The 20,067-nt window shown below is 47.4% G+C and overlaps 1 protein-coding gene across 1 annotated transcript; it reads left to right on the top strand.

Annotated features, from left to right (window-relative positions):
* The first annotated feature begins 1,490 nt into the window (after positions 1 to 1,490).
* On the top strand, positions 1,491 to 16,856 carry si:ch211-168d23.3 (BRD4-interacting chromatin-remodeling complex-associated protein). Its single transcript, XM_063184120.1, has 14 exons — positions 1,491 to 1,523; positions 3,170 to 3,433; positions 3,542 to 3,673; positions 3,842 to 5,068; positions 7,303 to 7,578; positions 7,678 to 7,803; positions 8,654 to 8,983; positions 9,380 to 9,727; positions 11,388 to 11,449; positions 12,113 to 12,261; positions 13,192 to 13,286; positions 13,844 to 13,946; positions 15,652 to 16,358; positions 16,404 to 16,856. The coding sequence occupies exons 1-14, from the start codon at positions 1,491 to 1,493 to the stop codon at positions 16,854 to 16,856; spliced, it is 4,305 nt and encodes a 1,434-aa protein (XP_063040190.1).
* The last annotated feature ends 3,211 nt before the right edge of the window (positions 16,857 to 20,067 follow it).

The raw sequence follows: 20,067 nt of genomic DNA, 5'->3' as shown, positions 1-20,067 counted from the left end.
GTCCTCCGTGTCAGACTGGTCAGCAGTGTGTGTGTGTGGGTCATCCTGAGGCAGCCGTCGCTGAGGCAGGTCCACCAAGAAGTCGTCCAGGCGGCGAGGCTGGTGCTGCTCTCGGCGAGGACGGAGGTTGCCATCAGGGTTATCCATCTTAACTGTGCAAAAATGCTATATCCGGCTCGAAGGACCTTGTGAAAAATGGTGCAAATTGACATTAAAAAAGGACTGTATAATGGGCTGATTCAGGGAAAAATAGCAAACTGCACAGGTTGTCTGATAAGAACAAAAATGGATAATCCCCAATGAAGGCCTTGTGCCATGAACCGTGGTTTACTAAAATTAAGAAAATAGAAACAAGACATAAATGAATAGCATATACATAATAATCATAATTAACACAATAAACAAGAATGCACAACATTCATGAATAAATGGAAAAACAATATATACAAAAAATATACAAGTGAAAAGGAAAGGGAAAAATAGGGGAAACTGCCTAAAGCAGGTTTCCTTAACCACACATAAATGTGTAAATGCCTACAGCAACGTACACATCAAACTCAATGAAAAACACAGCTAGTGTGTTTGGTAACAGAAAAGGAGCGCGGCTCCTTTAAGAGAGCTGGTCTTGCGCTCTTGCGTTCCTACACGCACAGAGAACAATCGGTGACGCAGCTCTTTGACTGAGCACGGACCTATGTAGCCACTACTCTGCCACAGTAACAGATTACTGCACAAATCTGCACTATGACAAACCCGCGGACATTGAGAAACAGTAAGTGCTATTATACAAACATAACAAAGTAAGACACAACGGAACACAGAAACGGTAAACACATACTCGCGCTGCCGACGCAATGTTGCAATGTAACAAACAATCGCGAGTACACACACAACACAGTAACAACACAATAACAGCAACTTACATTCTCAAAGACGCACGGTCGGCACACAGGCAAAGAAATGAGGACGATAGGATCCTGAATCGCCCGAGACACAAAGAGAGAAGTAAGAATAGGGAGAAGAGAGAGAGAGAAAGTCGGATCCAACATTAGCTACGCTACCACAGTCCTGCATGGAGTCCCCGTTGGTCACTTCTGCGCTGGTGGGCATAAGTCCGACCCCCTAATAAGGGTGTTTTTGGCGCGAAGTCTATGGAAATGAGCTCGTGTCCAGCTCGTGCACGAAAGTCTGCGCCAATCACAGGTGACAATAACAACGTGCTCAGCAGTCCTGTGCATGTCCACAAACGTCACTGGTACAGACACAGACACAGACACAGACTCAGACACCCTGACGCCAGAATTCTGAACAGCAGGCTTATGGTGAGGTCAAGGGGGGGGGGGGGGGGCGTTGGCAGGCTTATGGTGAGGTCAAAGGGGCGTTGGCAGGCTTATGGTGAGGTCAAAGGGGCGTTGGCAGGCTCTTATGATGAGGTCAAAGGGGCGTTGGCAGGGTTATGGTGAGGTCAAAGGGGCGTTGGTAGGGTTACGATGAGGTCGGGGGGGGGCGTTGGCATGCTTATGGTGAGGTCAAAGGGGCGTTATCAAGAAAAGGTTGCATCATGAAGCCAGCCCACCCTTGCTGGATTTAACCTCTAGGACATAGGCGTAGCCAGGGGTGGGCCTGGGTGGTCCTGGGCCCGCCCACTTGACATCCAAGCCCACCCCATTCACACTTGACAGTCAACTGTTGCCTTATTGAACTATAATTAATAGCATAGCACTGAGCGATAATTAGTCATTTTGTCAAAAGTCTGGTTCATCTTCTGTGATTTCTATGATTTTTCAATTTCAAAGTATCATTTTTGAGCACGATATTATAATATCTACCTATACGCTTTCGGGTTGGGCCCGTCTGTTTTTTTCTGGGCCCACCTGTTTTATTATTTCTGCCTACGCCCCTGCTCTAGGATGCTGTTGTTCTCTGCTGATTGTTCTCCAACTTCTCAGAGTTGTCTGCTGCCTGTTTTCACACTACAAACTGTGTGTGTGTGGTGTCTGTGTGTGTGTGTGTGTGTGTGTGTGTGTGTGTGTGTGTGTGTGTGTGTGTGTGTGTGTGTGTGTGTGTGTGTGTGTGTGTGTGTGTGTGTGTGTGTGTGTGTGTGTGTGTGTGTGTGTGTGTGTGTGCATGTGTTTGTGTGTGTGTTGTGTGTGTGCTCGTTATTTACTCTTTATTTACTCTTTAATAAAATAAAAAAAAACTAAACTAAAAAAACTAACCCCTATTTGCAACTGCGCTTGTTGTTCTGTATATTTCCTGTGCACTTTGTATTGGCTTGTGATGTTGGCTTGATTATGTCCTCTTTTGAAAGTCGCTTTGGTTATAAAGCTTCTGCCAAATGCAATGTAATGTAATGTCATAACAAACTCGACTGCCCAATTGGTGGACAAACCTGAATTCAGAAGCTATAATCCAGTGCCACATATTCCAAATGACCTGGTTTTACCAGAACCGGGTTATTTAGAATATGTGATGTGATACCGGATTGTAGTGGTGTGGATTGGCACTGCCTTCACGATCCGATTCGTTCACAATCGGGAAGGTAGTGATTCGATTCGATTCGATTCGATTCTATGCGATCAGATCCGATCCGATTCTACAATGCATTGCAATGCATTACATTTCTACTGAAAGCAAAGCAAATGTTTAATCAGTCATGATGAGGCAATACCAGTAGTCAGATACTGAGCAACAATTTATTGCCTGTTTTCTCTATCAGTCTGTATCAGTCTTTCAATGTTTTGAAGTGCTTTTATTTAATTTAACATTAATTTGCTCCCGAAATATCCATGGAAGTAATTGAAATTGAAAAAAATGGCCGGATCGATTCTGGAACTTGCCGGATCGATTCTGAATCGCCCATGCCCCGCATTGGATTGGATCGCCGAATCGATGACACCATCGTTGTCACCACTTCCGGATTGTATCTTCTGTATACGGGTTGCCCATCGCTGGGCTGGCAAGCTACACCTGATGTGCCTTTGCTTTGAGATGCAGGCCATACATCAGGCTTGTATGACATTCCAAATTGGATGAATTTGAATTCAAAGTAATGCCATAATATGAACACTAGGTGGTGGTGTTCTATGTACTCTCAATGGGTGGTGTGTAGCTTAAATTCAAAGAAATTCAAGGTCTGCCTTACATTTCATTGTTGTCACTCTTCCAGAGCCCCGCCTCACTGCTGGCAGACGACCCCAACTGCCCCGACGCTCCGGCCGCAGGCTGCGTTGACCTGTCCTTCCTGGAGGAGGCGCTGTTGGAGTCTCCAGAGGCCAGCGGAGGAGGAGGACGAAGAGGAGGAGAAGAAGAAGAGGAAGTGGTTGGGGTTGGGGCGGAGGAGGCGCAGACCCACGGCCACGCAGGAGCAGGAGGGCTACAGCTGGGCCCAAACGGCTGTGTTGATGTCGTGGGCGTGGCTGGACCAGTGGAGGTGGGCCAGGAGGAGCAGCAGCAGCAGCAGCAGGAGGAGGAAGAGGAAGAGGAAGAGGAGGAGGAGGAGGAGCCGGTGCAGGTGCAGGTAGGGGTGGGGCTGGAGGAGCAAATGGAAATGGAGGAAGATGTCGATGGAGATGGAGATGGCGATGACGACGACATGGCCTGTGATATCCTGCAGCAGAGTCTTCAGGAGGCGGACATCACGGAGCACACTCTAGCTCTGGAGGCGGGGCTGGCCCAGCAGCAGCAGCAGCAGCAGCAGCAGCAGCAGCAGGCTGACGTTAACTCCTTACCGGCCTCGTTAGCCCTGTACCAGCCCACAGCACTGCTGCCGTCCCCGCTCCTGGCCCACCCTCACTCTCACCCTCACCCTCACCCTCACCCTCACCAGTACCTCTCCAAGCCGCTGACCATCTCAACAGCCGCAGCCGCTGTGGCCGCCTCTGCCAACTCGCTCTCGGCCTCGGCCAACTCTGCCCTGCCGAGGGACACCCAGGCAGTGGTGGAGCCGCCCCAGCCGTCCTTGCTGGCCGTGGGGCCCGGATGCCCATCGCTGAAGGCCACGGCCACCGCCACCGCCACCGGCACGGCCACCGCGCCCCAGTTCATGGGCCTGCTGCCGGGCCAGGTGTTCCCAGCGCCAGCGGGGGCCTCCTCCTCCTCCGACACCAACAACTTCTCCCTCAGCCCCGTGCAGGGCTCCAGCATGCTCGTCCAGAAGGGGGGGCGACCCGCCGCCGCCATGCTGGGTCCCACGGTGAGAGCCACAGCAAGCACAGTGTCAGCAGCAGCAGTGTCAGCAGCGGTGTCAGCGGCGGGACCTGGGATCCTGTTGCAACAGAGGGGCCATCTGGCCATCCAGCACAAGCTGCCGGTGAGCATTCAGCCTCGCCTGGTGCACATCAGCCCCAAACCCTCCTCCCACCCCAACATGGCGACTGGACATCACAAGCCCATCGCCACCACCACCGCCGCCACCACCGCACCACCTGGACTAACGTTTCTCCCCGCCGGGACGTCACCCTCCTCCAACATCCTGGTGGCGTCGCCTCCAGCAGCCGGACCAAAGCAAGCTGCTGCACCACCCCAAGCCCATGCACCACAGCCACAGCCAATACACCTTTCCCAGTCCCAGCACGCCCAGGCTAGCCTCCCCAAGTCCCTCAGTCTGCAGTTGCTCAACCAGGCCGGCTCCATCATCATCCAGCAGCCGCACGGGCTCTTCCAGGGCCAGAACCACCACCACCAGTTCCTCCTGCCCAGTCACGGTCCAGCCATGACTCCAGCCATGACGATCACCCAGTCGCCCGCGACTGTCACCACCACCACCCAGCAGCAGCAGCTGCTGCTCAGCCAGACTGGCTCCCACCACCACCGGCTCCCACCACATCCCTCCCTGCTGCAGGGCCCTGGTGCTGGCGTGGTTGCACCCGTGTCAGTGTCGGCCTCAGCTGCGATGTCCCCCCACCACCTGGTGGATGGTTCCCAGATCCTGACGGCGGTCCCCCAGAGGCACCTGAACTTCAGCCCCGTGTTCACCACTCCGGCTGGGCAGCTGGCTCTGCGGCAGGGCACCACCCTGCTCTCCGGGTCTCTCCAGCTCCAGTCGGCCTCCCCCGCTGTGTTCCAGGTACTGGATTTTATTTATTGTGTTTTTTTCCTGCTTTTTTTGCTGGAAAACCTTGACTGTGGCTAGTTATACTGTCACATTTTTGGAAATAAGCTTATTTTACACCTTACCTTGAGTTAAATAATAGAGTTTTACTCCTGTACTTTCAACCGTTCTCTGGATATGGCAGTGCAAATTTTACCTCCGAGCTAGCAGTGAACATTGAGTCCTATGAGACCAGCTGGCGGCTAACTGCTAGCTTGGAGGTAAAATTTTCACTGCCCAACCCAGAGAACGGTTGAAAGTACAGGAGAACGGTAAATCTCAATCATTTAACTCAAGGAGAGGTGTAAAATAAGCTTATTTCCAAAAATGGGACAGTATCCCTTTAATGTCACCTGCAATTTTTTTGTTGCAGGTTGCGTATTCTTGAGCATCACATACGGTACCCTTTTCTGTTGTGCATCAATTATTTGTTGTGCATCAATTATCAATTATTTATCAACCAATTACGTTTTTTAAAATGAAGAAAACGCATTTGCCTTATATACATGTAAGATGGTAACAGCATTGATCTTTCTGCTTTAGAAGTTGGCTGCCCAGACTTATCCGTTCAAAGAAAACAAAAATAACAGCATAACTGTGGCTAGCAGTAAGGCTAAATGGCTAGGGAAAACCACTAACCACAATGGCAAAAGGGCAGTCATGGGTAAGCGGTTCGAGCGTCAGACTTGTAGTCCAAAGGTTGTTGGTTCGACTCCCGACTCGCCAGGTTGGTGGGGGGAGTAATTAACCAGTGCTCTCCCCCATCCTCCTCCATGACTGAGGTACCCTGAGCATGGTACCGTCCCGCCATTGAGGGCGCCCCCCTTGCAAGAGTGAGGCATAAATGCAATTTCGTTGTGTGCAGTGTGCAGTGTTCACTTGTGTGCTGTGGAGTGCTGTGTCACAATGACAATGGGAGTTGGAGTTTCCCAAATGGGCTTTGAAAAAAGTCAGTGCGGGCCCTACCGTGGCTGATATGGTAGGGCACACGTTTACCACACGGCTGACCCGGGTTCGATTCCCAGTCCGGGTCCTTTGCTGGTCCTTCCCCATCTCTCTCTCCCAGCTCACTTCCTGTCTCTCCTCCACTATCCTGTCTCTAAAAAAAAAAACAATAAAGGCTGAAAAGCCCCCCAAAAAATACTTTAAAAAAATGATAAAAATAAAAAAGTCAGTGTGAAGCTCTGATCTGCCTAAAGGTCTGAATGTGTGCATGTGTGTGCCATGCGATTAGGGGTGTAAATCACAACCTTCATGACGATACGATACGGTATCGATTTCTTAAAGCAGGGATTCGATTATTTTCGATACTTAAAGGGACACTGTGCAGGAAATGGTCATAAAAGGTACTGCAACTATGTTGCTCATTGAAACTGGGCTGCCTATTGCCAAATTTGATCTTTACATGAAAGTTTACTAAGTAATAAACAAATATTTTCTAGTATGGTCCAAGCAGAGTCATTTTTGCAGCTAAAAATGGCTATTTTTGGAAATTCAAAATGGCGGACCATGGAGAAGATCCCCCTTTTCATGTGTGAAAAGTGCTATTTTTCCAGTCATAATGAATACTTCGAATTTGATGGTGGTGGTAAGTATTCATGAAAAAGGTAACATTAGTGAATGGACACCATAAAATCTGGAAATAAACAACTAAAAATCTCACACAGTGTCCCTTTAAGAATTCCTAACGATACGATGTGATTCGATTCAATTCGATTTTTTTTCCCAATTACTTTTCCACTACTATTGTGTTATGGAGCTAGGGTATTGCACAGGGGCCAGCGATTCGATTCTTTTCGATGCTTTAGAATGGCCCACGATACGATACGATGCGATTTGATTAAATCGCCGGCTGATACTTCGATTACACCCCTATATGCGATGGACGTATATTATATGTGTATTTGTGTGTTTGTCTTTTGCTGCACACCTTCTTTCCTTCGGGACCAGTAAAGCAGGGGTTCCCAACCTTTTTCAACTTGGGGCCCACTCGAAATTGTCAAACATTTTCGGGGCCCAACTCTGACCCAATTAAGAATAAAACTCAAATAAATCAACAGTAGCACACACCAAAATATGATAATTATTTTTAGAAAATGATTTCAAGGCCCACTTGGAATACCTTCAGGGCCCACCAGTGGGCCCCGGCCCATAGGTTGGGAACCACTGCAGTAAAATTTCTCTCCTGTGCTATTCTACTCTACTACCAGGTGCCGGCGAGCCAGCTGTCCGGAGCTTACGCCCCACAGACTCAGCTCCAGGTCCAGCCGGGTGGTGTTGCTGGTGCTGGTCCTGCTGTCGTCGGTGGTGTCGGTAGCGCCGGTCCCACGGTGGTGCATCACCACAATCCGTCGCTAGGCAACCACATCACGCTCATCAACAGCTCGGGCGCCGTGCTGACGCCGGACATGGCCTCCATCTCCATCGTGAAGGGGCCGGCGGCGGCGTCTGCGGTGATGCAAGGTCTGCCGTTCGCCCCCGCCACCGTGCCACACCGAGAGGCACCGATGCAGCCACCGCAAGTGCAGCATCCTCAGCCACAGCCACAGCCCCAGGCCCTGAGACTTCCCCAGGCGCTTCCCCAGGCGCTTCCCCAGGTGCTTTCCCAGGCCTCTGTTCTGCTTCTGCCAGAGAGAGCTGTGCCAGAGGAGAGGGGCCCTACAGAGGAACCGTTGACACTGGCAGCAGCAGTCAGTTCTATTATTGAGAAGGTATTTGGAAAATATCTTTATCTTACTGTACTGTTTTTTTTATATACATGTATATTTTTTTAGGGGCTTTTATGCCTTTATTTGATAGGACAGTCTGAGATGGTGACAGGAAGCGAGTGGGACAGAGAGACGGGGTGGGATCGGGAAATGACCCCGGCCGGACTCGAACCAGGGTCCCCCTTGGGCATGCAAGCCCAAATGTGGAGGGCTTAGCGCACTGTGCCACAGCGCCCCCTATCTTACTGTGCTGTTAAGTAGATAGTTTTGATGCAAATTTTTGGTGCTTTTGATCATTTAGAACACCTTGATATACTTGATCTTTAAGAAAAACGTTTGGATCAATATTTCACAGGATTTTATAAACAGGATTCTTTGAAAAGTGTGTATAAATTGTGTATAATAAATTCCATACCTTTGTATGAATAGTTTCTTACAAATGTGAAACATTCTATTAAACACAGTTGGGTCAAAGATGTCCAAAAAGAAATTGTCATTCAGTGTAACGGATACCTTCTGCTGACTGTAACTGTAAAAACATCTTTTTATTTTATTTTTTTTCCAGTGAATTCATGAAAGCCTCGGCTGTCATCCATTCACTTGAAACAATTTAAAATCATGTTTTTTTTACAGTTACAGTCAGTAGAAGGTATCCGTTACACTGAATGACAATTCCTTTTTGGACGTCTTTGACCCAGTTACACTATGGCGCCGGGGTGGAATCTCACCCGCCATCCATCGCGTCATGGCCGCTTTTACCACCTCGGCACGGCATGCGTTATTATTCAGCTGTACGAACTCTGGGTCGTCAATTATCCCTAACTTATTCTTCTGCTTTTGTTTGTTTGTGCAGAGCGGTCAGCTTGTTCCCTCAGCAGCAGTCCCACTGCAGTCCTCGTCCCCCACAGCAGTAGAGCTAGTACAGCCCCCCAGCGGCAGCAGCAGCAGCACCAGTGGTAGTGGTGGTGGTACCCCTCCTGTGGTGACCCTGCTGCAGCCAGTAGCTGAACCACCCCCACCCCCACCCCAGGCCCCGGAGCTGGCCCCAGAGCTTGAGATGCCCCCCGCACCACCACCACCACCACCACCCCTAATGGCCAGCCTCCTGCCCCCGCTGGAGGTCCCACATGAGAAGGAGGGCAGACAGAGCCCCATCAATCAGATTTTGATACACCTACAACAGGTCAGTCGCTACATTCTGAGGATAAAATGTGACCATTAACTGTTATAGAACACATAGATCAACACATTTTCTTGTCACGTTTTATGCCCTTTTGCAACCCTTCTTCTACTACAATTACCATTACTGATAATAATTATAACAATAATAATAATAATAACATTGATGTACTGTGCATATGCATTGTTGGCTTCAGCTGGTCTGATGTACTGCATTTGTATGACTTTTCAGCAAACACTCAAGTCCATGATCCCTGCGATGGATGCCCTGGTTACCTCTTTGCCTGTGCCACTACAAGTCGCCCCCTACTCCTCTCCTCAAACCAACCACGTAGAGGTGATGAGTCCTGCTCCTCCTCCTCCTCCTCCTCCTCCACCTCCTCCTCACCTATCTCCACAGGTGGACCTCCTCTCCCTGACCCCGGAGCCCACACTGACCCCACCCACCCTCCAAGCACACAACGCCTCTCCACCACCCGACAGCAGCAGCAGCAGCAGCCACAGCCACCACATGCTGCCTTCTCCCCAGACGCAGAATGTTCCAGTTACGGTTACGTCTCTGGATCCTTCCATTCCGGAATTCTCCTTGTCCTCTCTGAGTGAGCATTCCGCAGACTCTGTAGTGTGTGGTGGGGTTGCCGGGGCGATGACTCCTCCAGGAGTTCCTCCAGTACTGGTGAGTGCGGTGTCGGTGTGTGGCGGCACCAGTCCATCAGTGCTGTTGGCCAGGGGCCTGGAGGCTCCCGACGTACAGCCACACGAGCAGACCCAGCAGCAGACACAACATCATCATCATCAACATCAGACACAACATCATCATCATCATCAGCAGCAGCAGACACAACATCAACATCATCATCAGCAGCAGACACATAATCATCATCAGCAACAGCAACAGCAACAGCAGCAGCAGCAGCAGCAGCAGACACAACATCAGCAGCAGCAGCAGCAGCAGCAACAGCAACAGCAACAGCAACAGCAACAGCAGCAGCAGCAGCAGCAGCAGCCCTTCTGTCATGCGGAGCCTGAAGTGCTTAAGCCCGAGGCCCCACCGGCCAACACAGCAGCTCTACAGCAAAATCCGCACAGCAGTGAGTGTCCTCAGATCCGTGAGTCGTTTTCTTTACTGATTAAGTATGAACGTCGGGGTGGTTTCTGATTTGACTGTGTAATCAGCTGTGTAGTCTACTTTTTTGAAGTGGGTATACTGTATATTCGAGCATTTTTTGAAGTGGGTTAGAGTAGAGTAGAGTAACATTTATTAATCCCGAAGGTTTACTGTATATATTTAATTTATGCTATTCTAAATAATGGATCAATCAATTTTAAGTGGGTATACTGAAGCCCCTAAAATTTAGAAGTGGGTATACTCCGTATACCTGCGCTCTACGTAGACTACACCACTGTGTGTAATTGTCACAGTCCTTGTATTGCATTCACTGTCTGTATCTATCACTGGCGTTTGTCTGTTGATATTGTATGCAGTGCTGTTGGTTCGGATGAAAGTTAGTGCTTTAGATTAGATTAGATTAGATTAGATTAGATAGATTAGATTGATTAGATTACTTTATTGTCTGTTACACATGAAAACAGAAATTTGTCTTTGGCGTGGCTTCAGTGATTCTCACAGACATTAGACATAAGATTTGACAAAGCAGGACAAAACAAGACAATATTATTTATATTTATACATTGTTTTTATTGAATACAATTGTATTCCATTTTTAATTTATACACAAACACTTTGTTTTGAATATGCTTTACAGTTACATGTTGTTTTTCTAATGTTGTTACCTAATACATGCTGTAAGGGAAGCAAGCACAGTTTTCTAAATGTACACAGCACATATACCGGTAATTCTCTGTTAATTCCACAGCAGAAACTGAAGTCCAGTCGGTGGCACTGGCCAACAGCAGTGTGGCGTTCTGTCCCCAGCCCCAAAGTTTTCAGCTAGTGGGGACTCCAGGCCAACATCAGATCTGCCTCCAGGCAACTCAGACTACAGCAGCGCAAGAGAAAAAGACACAGGTAAAAGTCCACAATAAGCCCCCCCACATTTGGGCTTGCATGCCCAAAGGGTTGCACCCAGGGTTCGAATCCGGCCTGGGTCATTTCCCCCTTCCTACCCCATCTCTCTCTCTCCACATTCGCTTCCTGTCACTCTTCACTGTCCCAGCCAAACAGGGATTACAATTAACGTAATTGCTCGTCACTATATTAAATGCAGCTAATTAAAGCTAATTTAGCCTAATTGACTAATCTCATTGAACTCATTGAACTTAAGGGAATAGATGTCCCTTTTGTGACATTGCAATAAACGCAATTGACACATTTGCATTTGATGCAGTCAATTCAACTGATGTCATGTTTTGCGCTGATCTACTGTAACTCTTTGTGTACCCCATAGATGGCCGTCTTCCAGTCGTTTGAGCCGGAAGAGCCACTTACACCAGCAATGCGCAGACACAGGTATGAACTGGGTGCCAGTCAGTTGGCAAATATATTCAATATATTTGTGCAGTTATTAAGTTAAGTAGCCCATAAAGCATGTAAGTCTTATATTAAATGTATGTGTGCAAGTCTTATATTAGATATATGAAATGTATTAGTGTGGTTATGAATTTCAGCATACTGTAAAGCATGCAAGCCTTACATGATTTTCCAGTATGATTCGGGTTTTATTTCATTTTATTTATGTGTGAAAATAAGGACTTGTTACTGAGGTGTATTCTTAAAACAGTTGCTATTTTTTCCCTTTCCTTAATCTCTGTATTCAATGTGTGCTGTGCTATTCAGTAATTGGGATAAATCAGGGAACCCAATTTGTTTAAGGGATCATTAAACTGTATTACTCCTTTAACCCATTGTGACCTAGAGCGACCTATACGCTGCATTAAGGTTCTTTAGATTTTAGCTGTTTTATTCAAAATCTGGGTATGTTAGAGCTGAATGAAGTCATTCTAGTGCACAATGAAGGTTCTAGCTTTTAAATGCAACTTATTTCATGTTTTTATGTGCTTCGGAGGCTGAGATATTTAGGTTTCAATGGGGAGAGGGCACCTTTTCTCACAAAGGACTTAGGCCAAAATGGGTTAATAAACTTAGAGTCGTTTTTTTTTGTTCTTTCCCCAGGATTCAACTGCAGCTGTGTTCAGACCACCAATCTATTCTGAGCCCCCAGTCCCAGTGCCCGTTCTCTACAGTGGAGGATGCTGTGAGGCAGCTGCTGCCATACCATGCATGTGCAGGTCTACTGCCCAGTCAAAGAGACATGTCCTCAGGTAAGACAGAGACTCTTCAGCCTCAGGCAGTGGTGTAGTCTACTTTTTTGTAGTGGGCATACTGTATATTTGAGCATTTTTTGAAGTGGGTATACTGTATACAGTATATTTGTGCTATTCTAAATAATGGATCAAGCAGTTTTAAGTGGGTATACTGAAATCCCTGAAATGTTGAAGTGGGTATACTCCGTATACCTACGTTCTACGTAGACTAGACTTTTCAGCCTCAGGCAATACAGTATACAAGTCAAGTCAAGTCAGCTTTTATTGTCACTTTCACCATATGATTTGCATTATACAGGATTGTTAACGTTAAATATACAGGTAAATGTGTGTTGTGGAGGTATCAGCCATTTGCAGATTATACTGCAGCTACTATAGTGCTGAAGATTCTAATTAGTATTTCTAAGTGCATGTACCGTATGTGTATTTAAAATCAATTTAACATAATAAGTGTAGCGAAGGGGAGTAGAGTTGCCTAGCCGGGACTCAAACCCGGATCTTCTTGGGTAGTAAACTGGTGCTCTGACCGCGCTCTTTGATGTAGCGGCCAGAGCCCCAGTTTACTACTCCAGAAGGTCTGGGTTCAAGTCCCAGCTGGGCAACTCTTCTCCCCTTTGCTACAATAAGCATACACACACACACACACACACACACACACACACACACACACACACACACACACACACACACACACACACACACACACACACACACACACACACACACACACACACACACACACACACACACACACACACACACACACACACACACACACACACACACACACACACATCAGCCACACACACACACACACGCCTTTTAGTGTATTTACCAGTATTGTTGTTCTGATGGTCTTAAATGGGTATTATCAGACTTCAGAGTAACCTTTGACCTTTGACCTTTGTGCTTTTGTGTTGCTGGCAGTGGATGAGCAGTTTGAGGCAGCGTCCGTATGTCTTTTGAACCGCACAAAAGACATGCAGAACAAATACAGGCAGCTGTTGCTGGCAGAAGCCCAGGTAAACAAGAGATTCTACACTCTGCTTTTCTTTCCTCTACCACCTGCTTTTTAAAATTGCTCACTTCAAGGTCCATGATTGTTAGAAAATGGCACATAATCATTCTTCTGACATTTAGGAGTTGCTGGCTACACATATGCAGATATGTTTAAATACCGATATATATGAGTGTTTATGTATAATAAAAATAAAAACACAATTGTGACAAGTGCATTTCAGCCCCCTAAAAGGGATATATATATATTTTTTTAAATAAAGAGAAATTTACAAGGAGATGAAAAAAAACCCTCAAAAAACTGTCAAGGGAAGTATGCCAAGAACCTGATCCACCCAAGATGGGATATGAATCCAAACTGGCCGAAATTCTCCTTTAACCTTGTGGGTAGTGGTAAATCATCCAATACAAGAGCCTGGAGTGAGTCCTTATTTTATCACCTAAATGGCAGCTGTGGGCTACCTACTGTATTAGGGTTTATCATTGAACCATGTTCTTAGAATACTCCCAAAGTCCTGAGTGATTATTGATGTTATTTGCATCATATATGTCTTGGCAACAGCAAGAGCGTCCATCGGCGGAGATGGTGATGCTGGAGAGGTTGTTCCTGCAGTCGGAGAGGTTCTCGCTGGGGGAGGAGAGGCGCAGAGCACGCAAAGACCCAGGTGAGACTACTACCAGAGATTCTTTAAGTATATAGAGATATGCCACTGTAATAGGTTGCTATGGGCACCTAACATGACCAAGTTCCGGTCTGCCTAAAGGAGCGTGTCATAATACTCCTAGCATTGAATAGAACAGTCCTTAGGTCTGCCCCTTGCAATAATAGAACCCTGAAAAAATGGGCCATTGGAACCTCTCTCTCTCTACTCTCTCTGCTACTACTACTGCTCTTGTCCATACTGTCTTAAGTCCATGTATAAGTACTGTCTATGTCTATACTGTCTATGTCCTTACCTAGATTAGTCTATGTCTGTATGGGAAAGCAAGAAATGTAATTTCAAATTCTTTGTATGACCAGTGCATGTAAAGAAATTGACAATAAAACCTACTTGACTTGACTTGACTTGACTCTTACTTCTGGATCTACATTCAGCTGCTCACGCCCCTTTTGAAACAGATTTGGTGTGTGTGTGTGTGTGTGCACGGCACGTGTGTGCACGTGCGTGCAAGTGCACGTTTCTGTCCATTGGACTGTATGTTTCTGTGTCTGTGTGTGCATACATATGCAGCATACAGTACTGTATAGTGCACAAGTAGACATTTTTATTCAGAAGGCTACATTTTTCTCTCTGTTTTGAATGCAGAACATTGCAAATTAAAGAAATAAGGGAAGAGCGACATTCTGAGTCTCAAAGTATTCCTAGTCAAAAATCAGCACATGATAATTACAGTATTTCTCAATTGCTTTTGTACATTTCTCGAATCTCTCTCGCAATTTGCAAAACATAATATTCATTCTCAAAACAGCTTTAACAAATGGCAAAACACTGTGGATAACCTGCAAAACCGAGTCTCTTGCTCAAAACCCTTAGTTTGTCTTTCAAAACCAAGTTTTTGCGTCAATGAACGTATCAGCGCCAGCAGAATGGTTAGTCATTGTGTCATAGTGTACAGTATGGACAAGCTAGTGAAATCAATTTCTCATGTTGTCAATTGAATAGTACACTCTTGAGGATCTTTTCTGAAGCGAAATGTTGTTTAGATTGGATGGGAAATGTTGTAAATTTGGCTTTATATTACATTGATCAGATAAGATTGAGATAGTTTCATGCATTCAGTGACAAAGCTTTTTGAGTGATATGACAAAAGCAATTGATAATGTACGAAATCACTGAGAATTGTACACAGCCATGGCATGGTGGACAAGAGCATTTGCTATATGTCGAAAACAATGAGAAACTGATTTGACCATGTGCACAGGTAACACCAGGAAGTCACAATTGAACAAAGACTTTTGAGAATCATTATTCTGCTGTGAGAAATGTACAAAACCAATTGAGAAAAACTGTAAATGATTTCCTCATACTACCAAAGTTTTACTTCACCGTGGACTTCAGTGTTTTTTTTCTCTCTCTCCCTCTCTCTTTCTCTCTCTCTCTCTCTCTCTCTCTCTCTCTCTCTCTCTCTCTCTCTCTCTCTCTCTCTCTCTCTCTCTCTCTCTCTCTCTCTCTCTCTCTCCAACGTTGAACTATTTGTTAAGAAGTGGTGTGTGGATAAGGTGGTGGGGTGGGAGATGGGGTTTGCTTTGGTGGTTGTGTGGAGGACCATGGTTGGTTCAATAAAGGGATTTTAAATGTAAATGTAAAATCTCTCTCTGCCTCTCTCGCTCTGCCTCTCTCTCTCTGCCTCCCTCTCTCTCTGATCCAGAGTCCTTCCTGGTGTCCTTGAGAAAGGGGGGCTCTCCCCACAACGTGGCCCTCTCTGGGGCTCTGGGGGCCAGCCCGTCGTCCCCCCCTCCTGGATGGGCCCTCCACTCCGATCGCCCGCCCGGCCTGAAGACCTACCAGTCCAGCAGCAGAGGGACACTGCGTCTCACCATCAAGCAGGAGTCCGGCCTACGGAAAGTGGTCCATAATTCGGCCTGCGAGCCCCCCACCACCAACACCAACAACCCCAACGCTGCCCCCACAGGGCAGAAGAGGCACTACAGCAGGCAGCTGGTGAACGGAGGAGACAGGGCCAGAGAGGAAGGCGGAGTAGGCGTTGGCGTTGGCGGAGGTGGTGGTGGTGGTGGTGGTTCTTCAGGGGGACGTTCACACGTCAGGACGATCTTCTCTGGGGCCGTGCCTCCACTGGAGAGGTCGAATGGACTCCAGGCCTCCTCTCTGTCGTCGACCCCGGACGCGCTGTCCTCCAAGGCTCCACACCCAAACAGCGCCTCGCTGGGGCACGCAGTAAGGGGGGAACAGCAGCAGCAGCAGCAGCAGCAGCAGCAGCAGTGGCTGGAGCATCGTGAACATCATCCACAACAGGAGCAGCTACAGCAGTGGCTGGAGGAGCATCGTGAACATCATCCACAGCAGGAGCAGGAGCAGCAGCAGGAGCCCCCTTACAAGAAGCACCTCCTCCTCCCTCCTCCTACTAGGTCCTCCTCCTCCTCCTCCTCCTCGGGCCCTAAGGTGTCTCCATCACCCAAGCATCCACACAGAACTGGAGCCAAACACAAACCACACCGACGGGAGTCTATGGCAACAGTAACGCCAACGGCAACGACAATAATGTCAATAGAGAACTCCAATTCCAATCCCAACTCCATCCCTACTGCTCCACCACCACCACCACCACCACCTCCTCTGCCTCCTTCTCTCCACGTTGCATCTTTGCAAGAGGAGAGCGCACCTCCTCCTCCTCTGCCTCCCTCTCTCCACCACATCGCGTCTCTACAGCAGCAGGAGGAGAGCGCGCTGAGCGAGCATCTGCAGAGTGCCATCGACAGCATCCTGGAGCTGCAGAGGCTGCAGGGGTCTGGCCTGGGGCCCGGGTCTGGCCTGGGGCCGGGGCAGGCGTCGCGACACCCACAGGGGCCCGGTCTGGAGCCACCCCTGGGCAGCATGCTACAGGGAAGACTCTGAGGGGAAGAGAAGAGAAGATGAAGACGCCCCAGGGCCCCAGGACCCCCAGGCTGGGAAGAAGAGAGGAGCAGGCTTGCCGACAGTGTGTGTGTGTAGGGGGGACAAAAGGTTAGGGGTGGGGTAGTGCTTAATTTGTCAAGCGGGAGGTCCTGGAGCACAGAGGATGGGTGGCTCCCCCAGGAGGGGGGTGGGGTCTGTGATGTCTTTCCCTGAGGTTCCATCCAAGCTTCTGGAGCTCTCGTCTGAGGTTCCAGAGCTAGCTCCCCCTTGCTCCCCCTCAAATTAAGCACTGGGATGGTGGGCCCCAGAATTGGGACTCCATTGCATTGTATGTATGGAAAGAGGGGGCCCTTTTAAATGATTTTGTCTCCTGGGCCTGACCAAAGCTGTGGTTGACCCTGGGTGGGGGGAGAGTAGACAATCCTGTGGTGGGATAGCTCCTTAAGAGACGAGACGTCTGGTACAGTGTGTGAAACAAGGGTCAGGCTTCCCTGTCCCCCCCCTCTGTCTCTCTCTCTCTCTCTCTCTGCCTCTCCCTCTCCCTCTCTCCGTCCGGATAGCTCTTCATCGCCTTGGGGCTGTTCTTCTGTGTGAAGGGGAATGTGAGACTTAACAAAATCAGCACTTCCACGTTGGGTTTTTTCTGTTGTTGTTGCTGTTGTTGTTGTGAGCTTATCAGGGGTCCGTTTCTCGATTCTTGTCGTTGCTAACCGTCTTAAGACCGTCTTACCATTCCCTTGGATTTAGTGGTGAGCGTCGCTGTCGAGAGAGAGTTGAGTCGCTCGTACGAAGGACTTTGCTAACGACGATAGCAAAGACGCTTTCGAGAAACAGACCCCGGGCCTGTATCAAGTGCCACTCCAAGGACAGTGAGAGCCAGCATGCAGTAGTATGGCCAAGCCATGCCTGCCTGCCTGCCGCCCTCAGACCTTAAAGCTACTATTGTTTTATACACACCCCTCTCAAGAGGATGTGAACAAGATGGACTGCCGTTTTCTTTGAAAGATTGTAGCTACGATTTGTTTTACGGTTTTGAAGAACAAAAGCATTACGCCAGGCGTCATCCTTCATGCAGTATATTTGCAAAGTAGCTGTTATTAGGAGAAATAGGTGATATTAATTTGATAGGTTTCATTTGAAGAGTTACTGCAGTAAAAAAGTGCATACTATTTATTTCTTGAGTGTTAAGTAAGAAAAGCAATGTGCAGTTTGAAACATTTGTGCCAACCGTGAAAAAGCCTAGCTCTGTCGGGAACGACGGCCTAATTTGCATTTTGAAGAGTGCCTGTGTGTGTGTGCCTGTATGTGTTACCATTTCCATGTGCTTTCTTATGTGTGTATGTTTGCGTATGTGTGTGTGTTTGTACGGGTGTACATGTAATCATGTTTCTGATGATAATGGAGTTTGGATGGGGGTGGATAAACACACATACACACACACAAGAAAAGACTTCAATGATAGGCAACTTGGATTCAGAAGCTTACAATCCAGTGCCGCATATTCCAAATGATCTGGTTTCTACCTGTCCACAATGAGGGCAGGTATAACCAGGGGCCTATACTAAGAAGCTGGTGCAGGAGTGAGCCAGGTTAAGTTAAGAGGTAAATCATCTAATAGAAGAGCCTGGAGTCTTCATCTTCTTAAGAAAATGAGGACACCAGGCTCTTCTATTAGATGATTTACCTCCTAATTTAACCTGGTTTACTCCAGAACCAGCTTTGTAGTATAGGCCCCTGGTCATTTGGAATATGCGGCACTGGATTATAGCTTCTGAATTCAGGCTTCCCATCACTGAATAAGACAAGATGCAAGATTGACCCATTCGGCAAATGACTGGCAGTGATTGGCACTGCACGTCCACGGGGTAGAGCATTCAGAGGGGAAAACCAGGGGGGCAGGATTTGGCTGGTTAGCTTCGCCGATTAGCAAGTTGCCATTTGCACCAATTTGCGCATTTCCTACATCCACTTCGCTCATGATGATTGGTGGGTGCGCGACCTTTACAGGTCTGTGGTTGGGCACCTCCATGCATCCAATGCCCGTCTTCCATATAGCTTTCTGGTCAATAGTAGGTCAGTCCGTAACGTGGCACATAATTGGCTGAGTAAACTGTCGGCGGAAATAGCTCCACTTTGGAGGCTGACAAAAAAAACGTTCAATTTTGGCTGAATTCACTTGCTTAGCATTTCCCATTGAAATTACTGGAGGCGGGACTTATTCACTCTCTCCAGTTCTTATACTACCTCCATGGGGAAAACAACGCAGAGTCATGGGTGGGACAGAGGAGCCGACTGGGTCAATAGGCTCGTTCGTGACGAAGCAGTGCTGCTTTTGCTGAGCAGCGAGCACGCACACTTTTTCAGTTTGATGCATTGTGGTTAGAAAATCAAACTGACAAAGTGCGCATGCTCGCTGCTTAGCAAAAGCAGCACTGCTTCGTCACGAACGAGCCTAATGTAGATGGGTTGCACAACATGTGACACGGAACCACTGACAGTATATTGAATCAACAAGCTGGACTGGAGTACTGGTACCCCCTTTAGCTTTTGTTCCATTAGTTCACCCCAAAGACGTTATCACATAATAATAGTAATAATAATACATTGGTTTTGTATAGCGCTTTTCTAGACACTGAAAGACGCTTTATAGAACATATAGGCCTAACATAGAAACAAAAACACATAATACGTAACCAACACATGTCCTGCACTTGTTTAAAAACCCACCAGCAAAATGTTCCCTTATTCCCAATCAACTCTGCTGTTGAAGAATCAAATCTCATGCAACTTCCAACATCCAAAACAAAGAGAATTATTACAGGAAAGGAAAACTCCCCATTCAGAACAGAAAGAGCATCACATCTATCTGGACCACTGAGGAACAGTGATTGATGATGATATTTCTTGTGTTGTTTGAAGATATTCCTGTAAACAAAAGCAATAATGGCCAGATAGAAGCAGTGGTGCTGCACTTGCAAAATTGCTGACTGTTCCTCTGAATCCCAACTATTCTCAGAAAGACGATGTGTCCCACATCTCCAAAAGACTGTTTGTCTGCTCTTCCATATCATCCACTAGCATTCAACCAAAAAAAAAAACCTGAAAGTCACATCTTCCACGCTTCCCCAACATGTTTTTTTTTTGCATTGTTATTCATTTAAGTATTATTTTATATATTGTGAAAATGGTGTTGATTGATGGCAAGGCATTG

Source organism: Engraulis encrasicolus, chromosome 19 (assembly GCF_034702125.1).
Source record: "Engraulis encrasicolus isolate BLACKSEA-1 chromosome 19, IST_EnEncr_1.0, whole genome shotgun sequence".
Classification (NCBI taxonomy): Eukaryota; Metazoa; Chordata; class Actinopteri; order Clupeiformes; family Engraulidae; genus Engraulis; species Engraulis encrasicolus.
Note: the sequence above shows the minus strand (reverse complement) of the source record. Positions and strands in the feature narration are given on the sequence as shown.

Excerpts from the sequence above, each read along its gene's own strand:
- si:ch211-168d23.3 (XM_063184120.1), top strand. The coding sequence starts at position 1,491 with ATGAGGTCGGGGGGGGGCGTTGGCATGCTTATG. Across the intron at positions 3,434-3,541 it reads GCGTGGCTGGACCAGTGGAG|CAAATGGAAATGGAGGAAGA; the intron begins GTGGGCCAGGAG and ends GGGCTGGAGGAG. Across the intron at positions 3,674-3,841 it reads TAGCTCTGGAGGCGGGGCTG|CCGCTGACCATCTCAACAGC; the intron begins GCCCAGCAGCAG and ends TACCTCTCCAAG.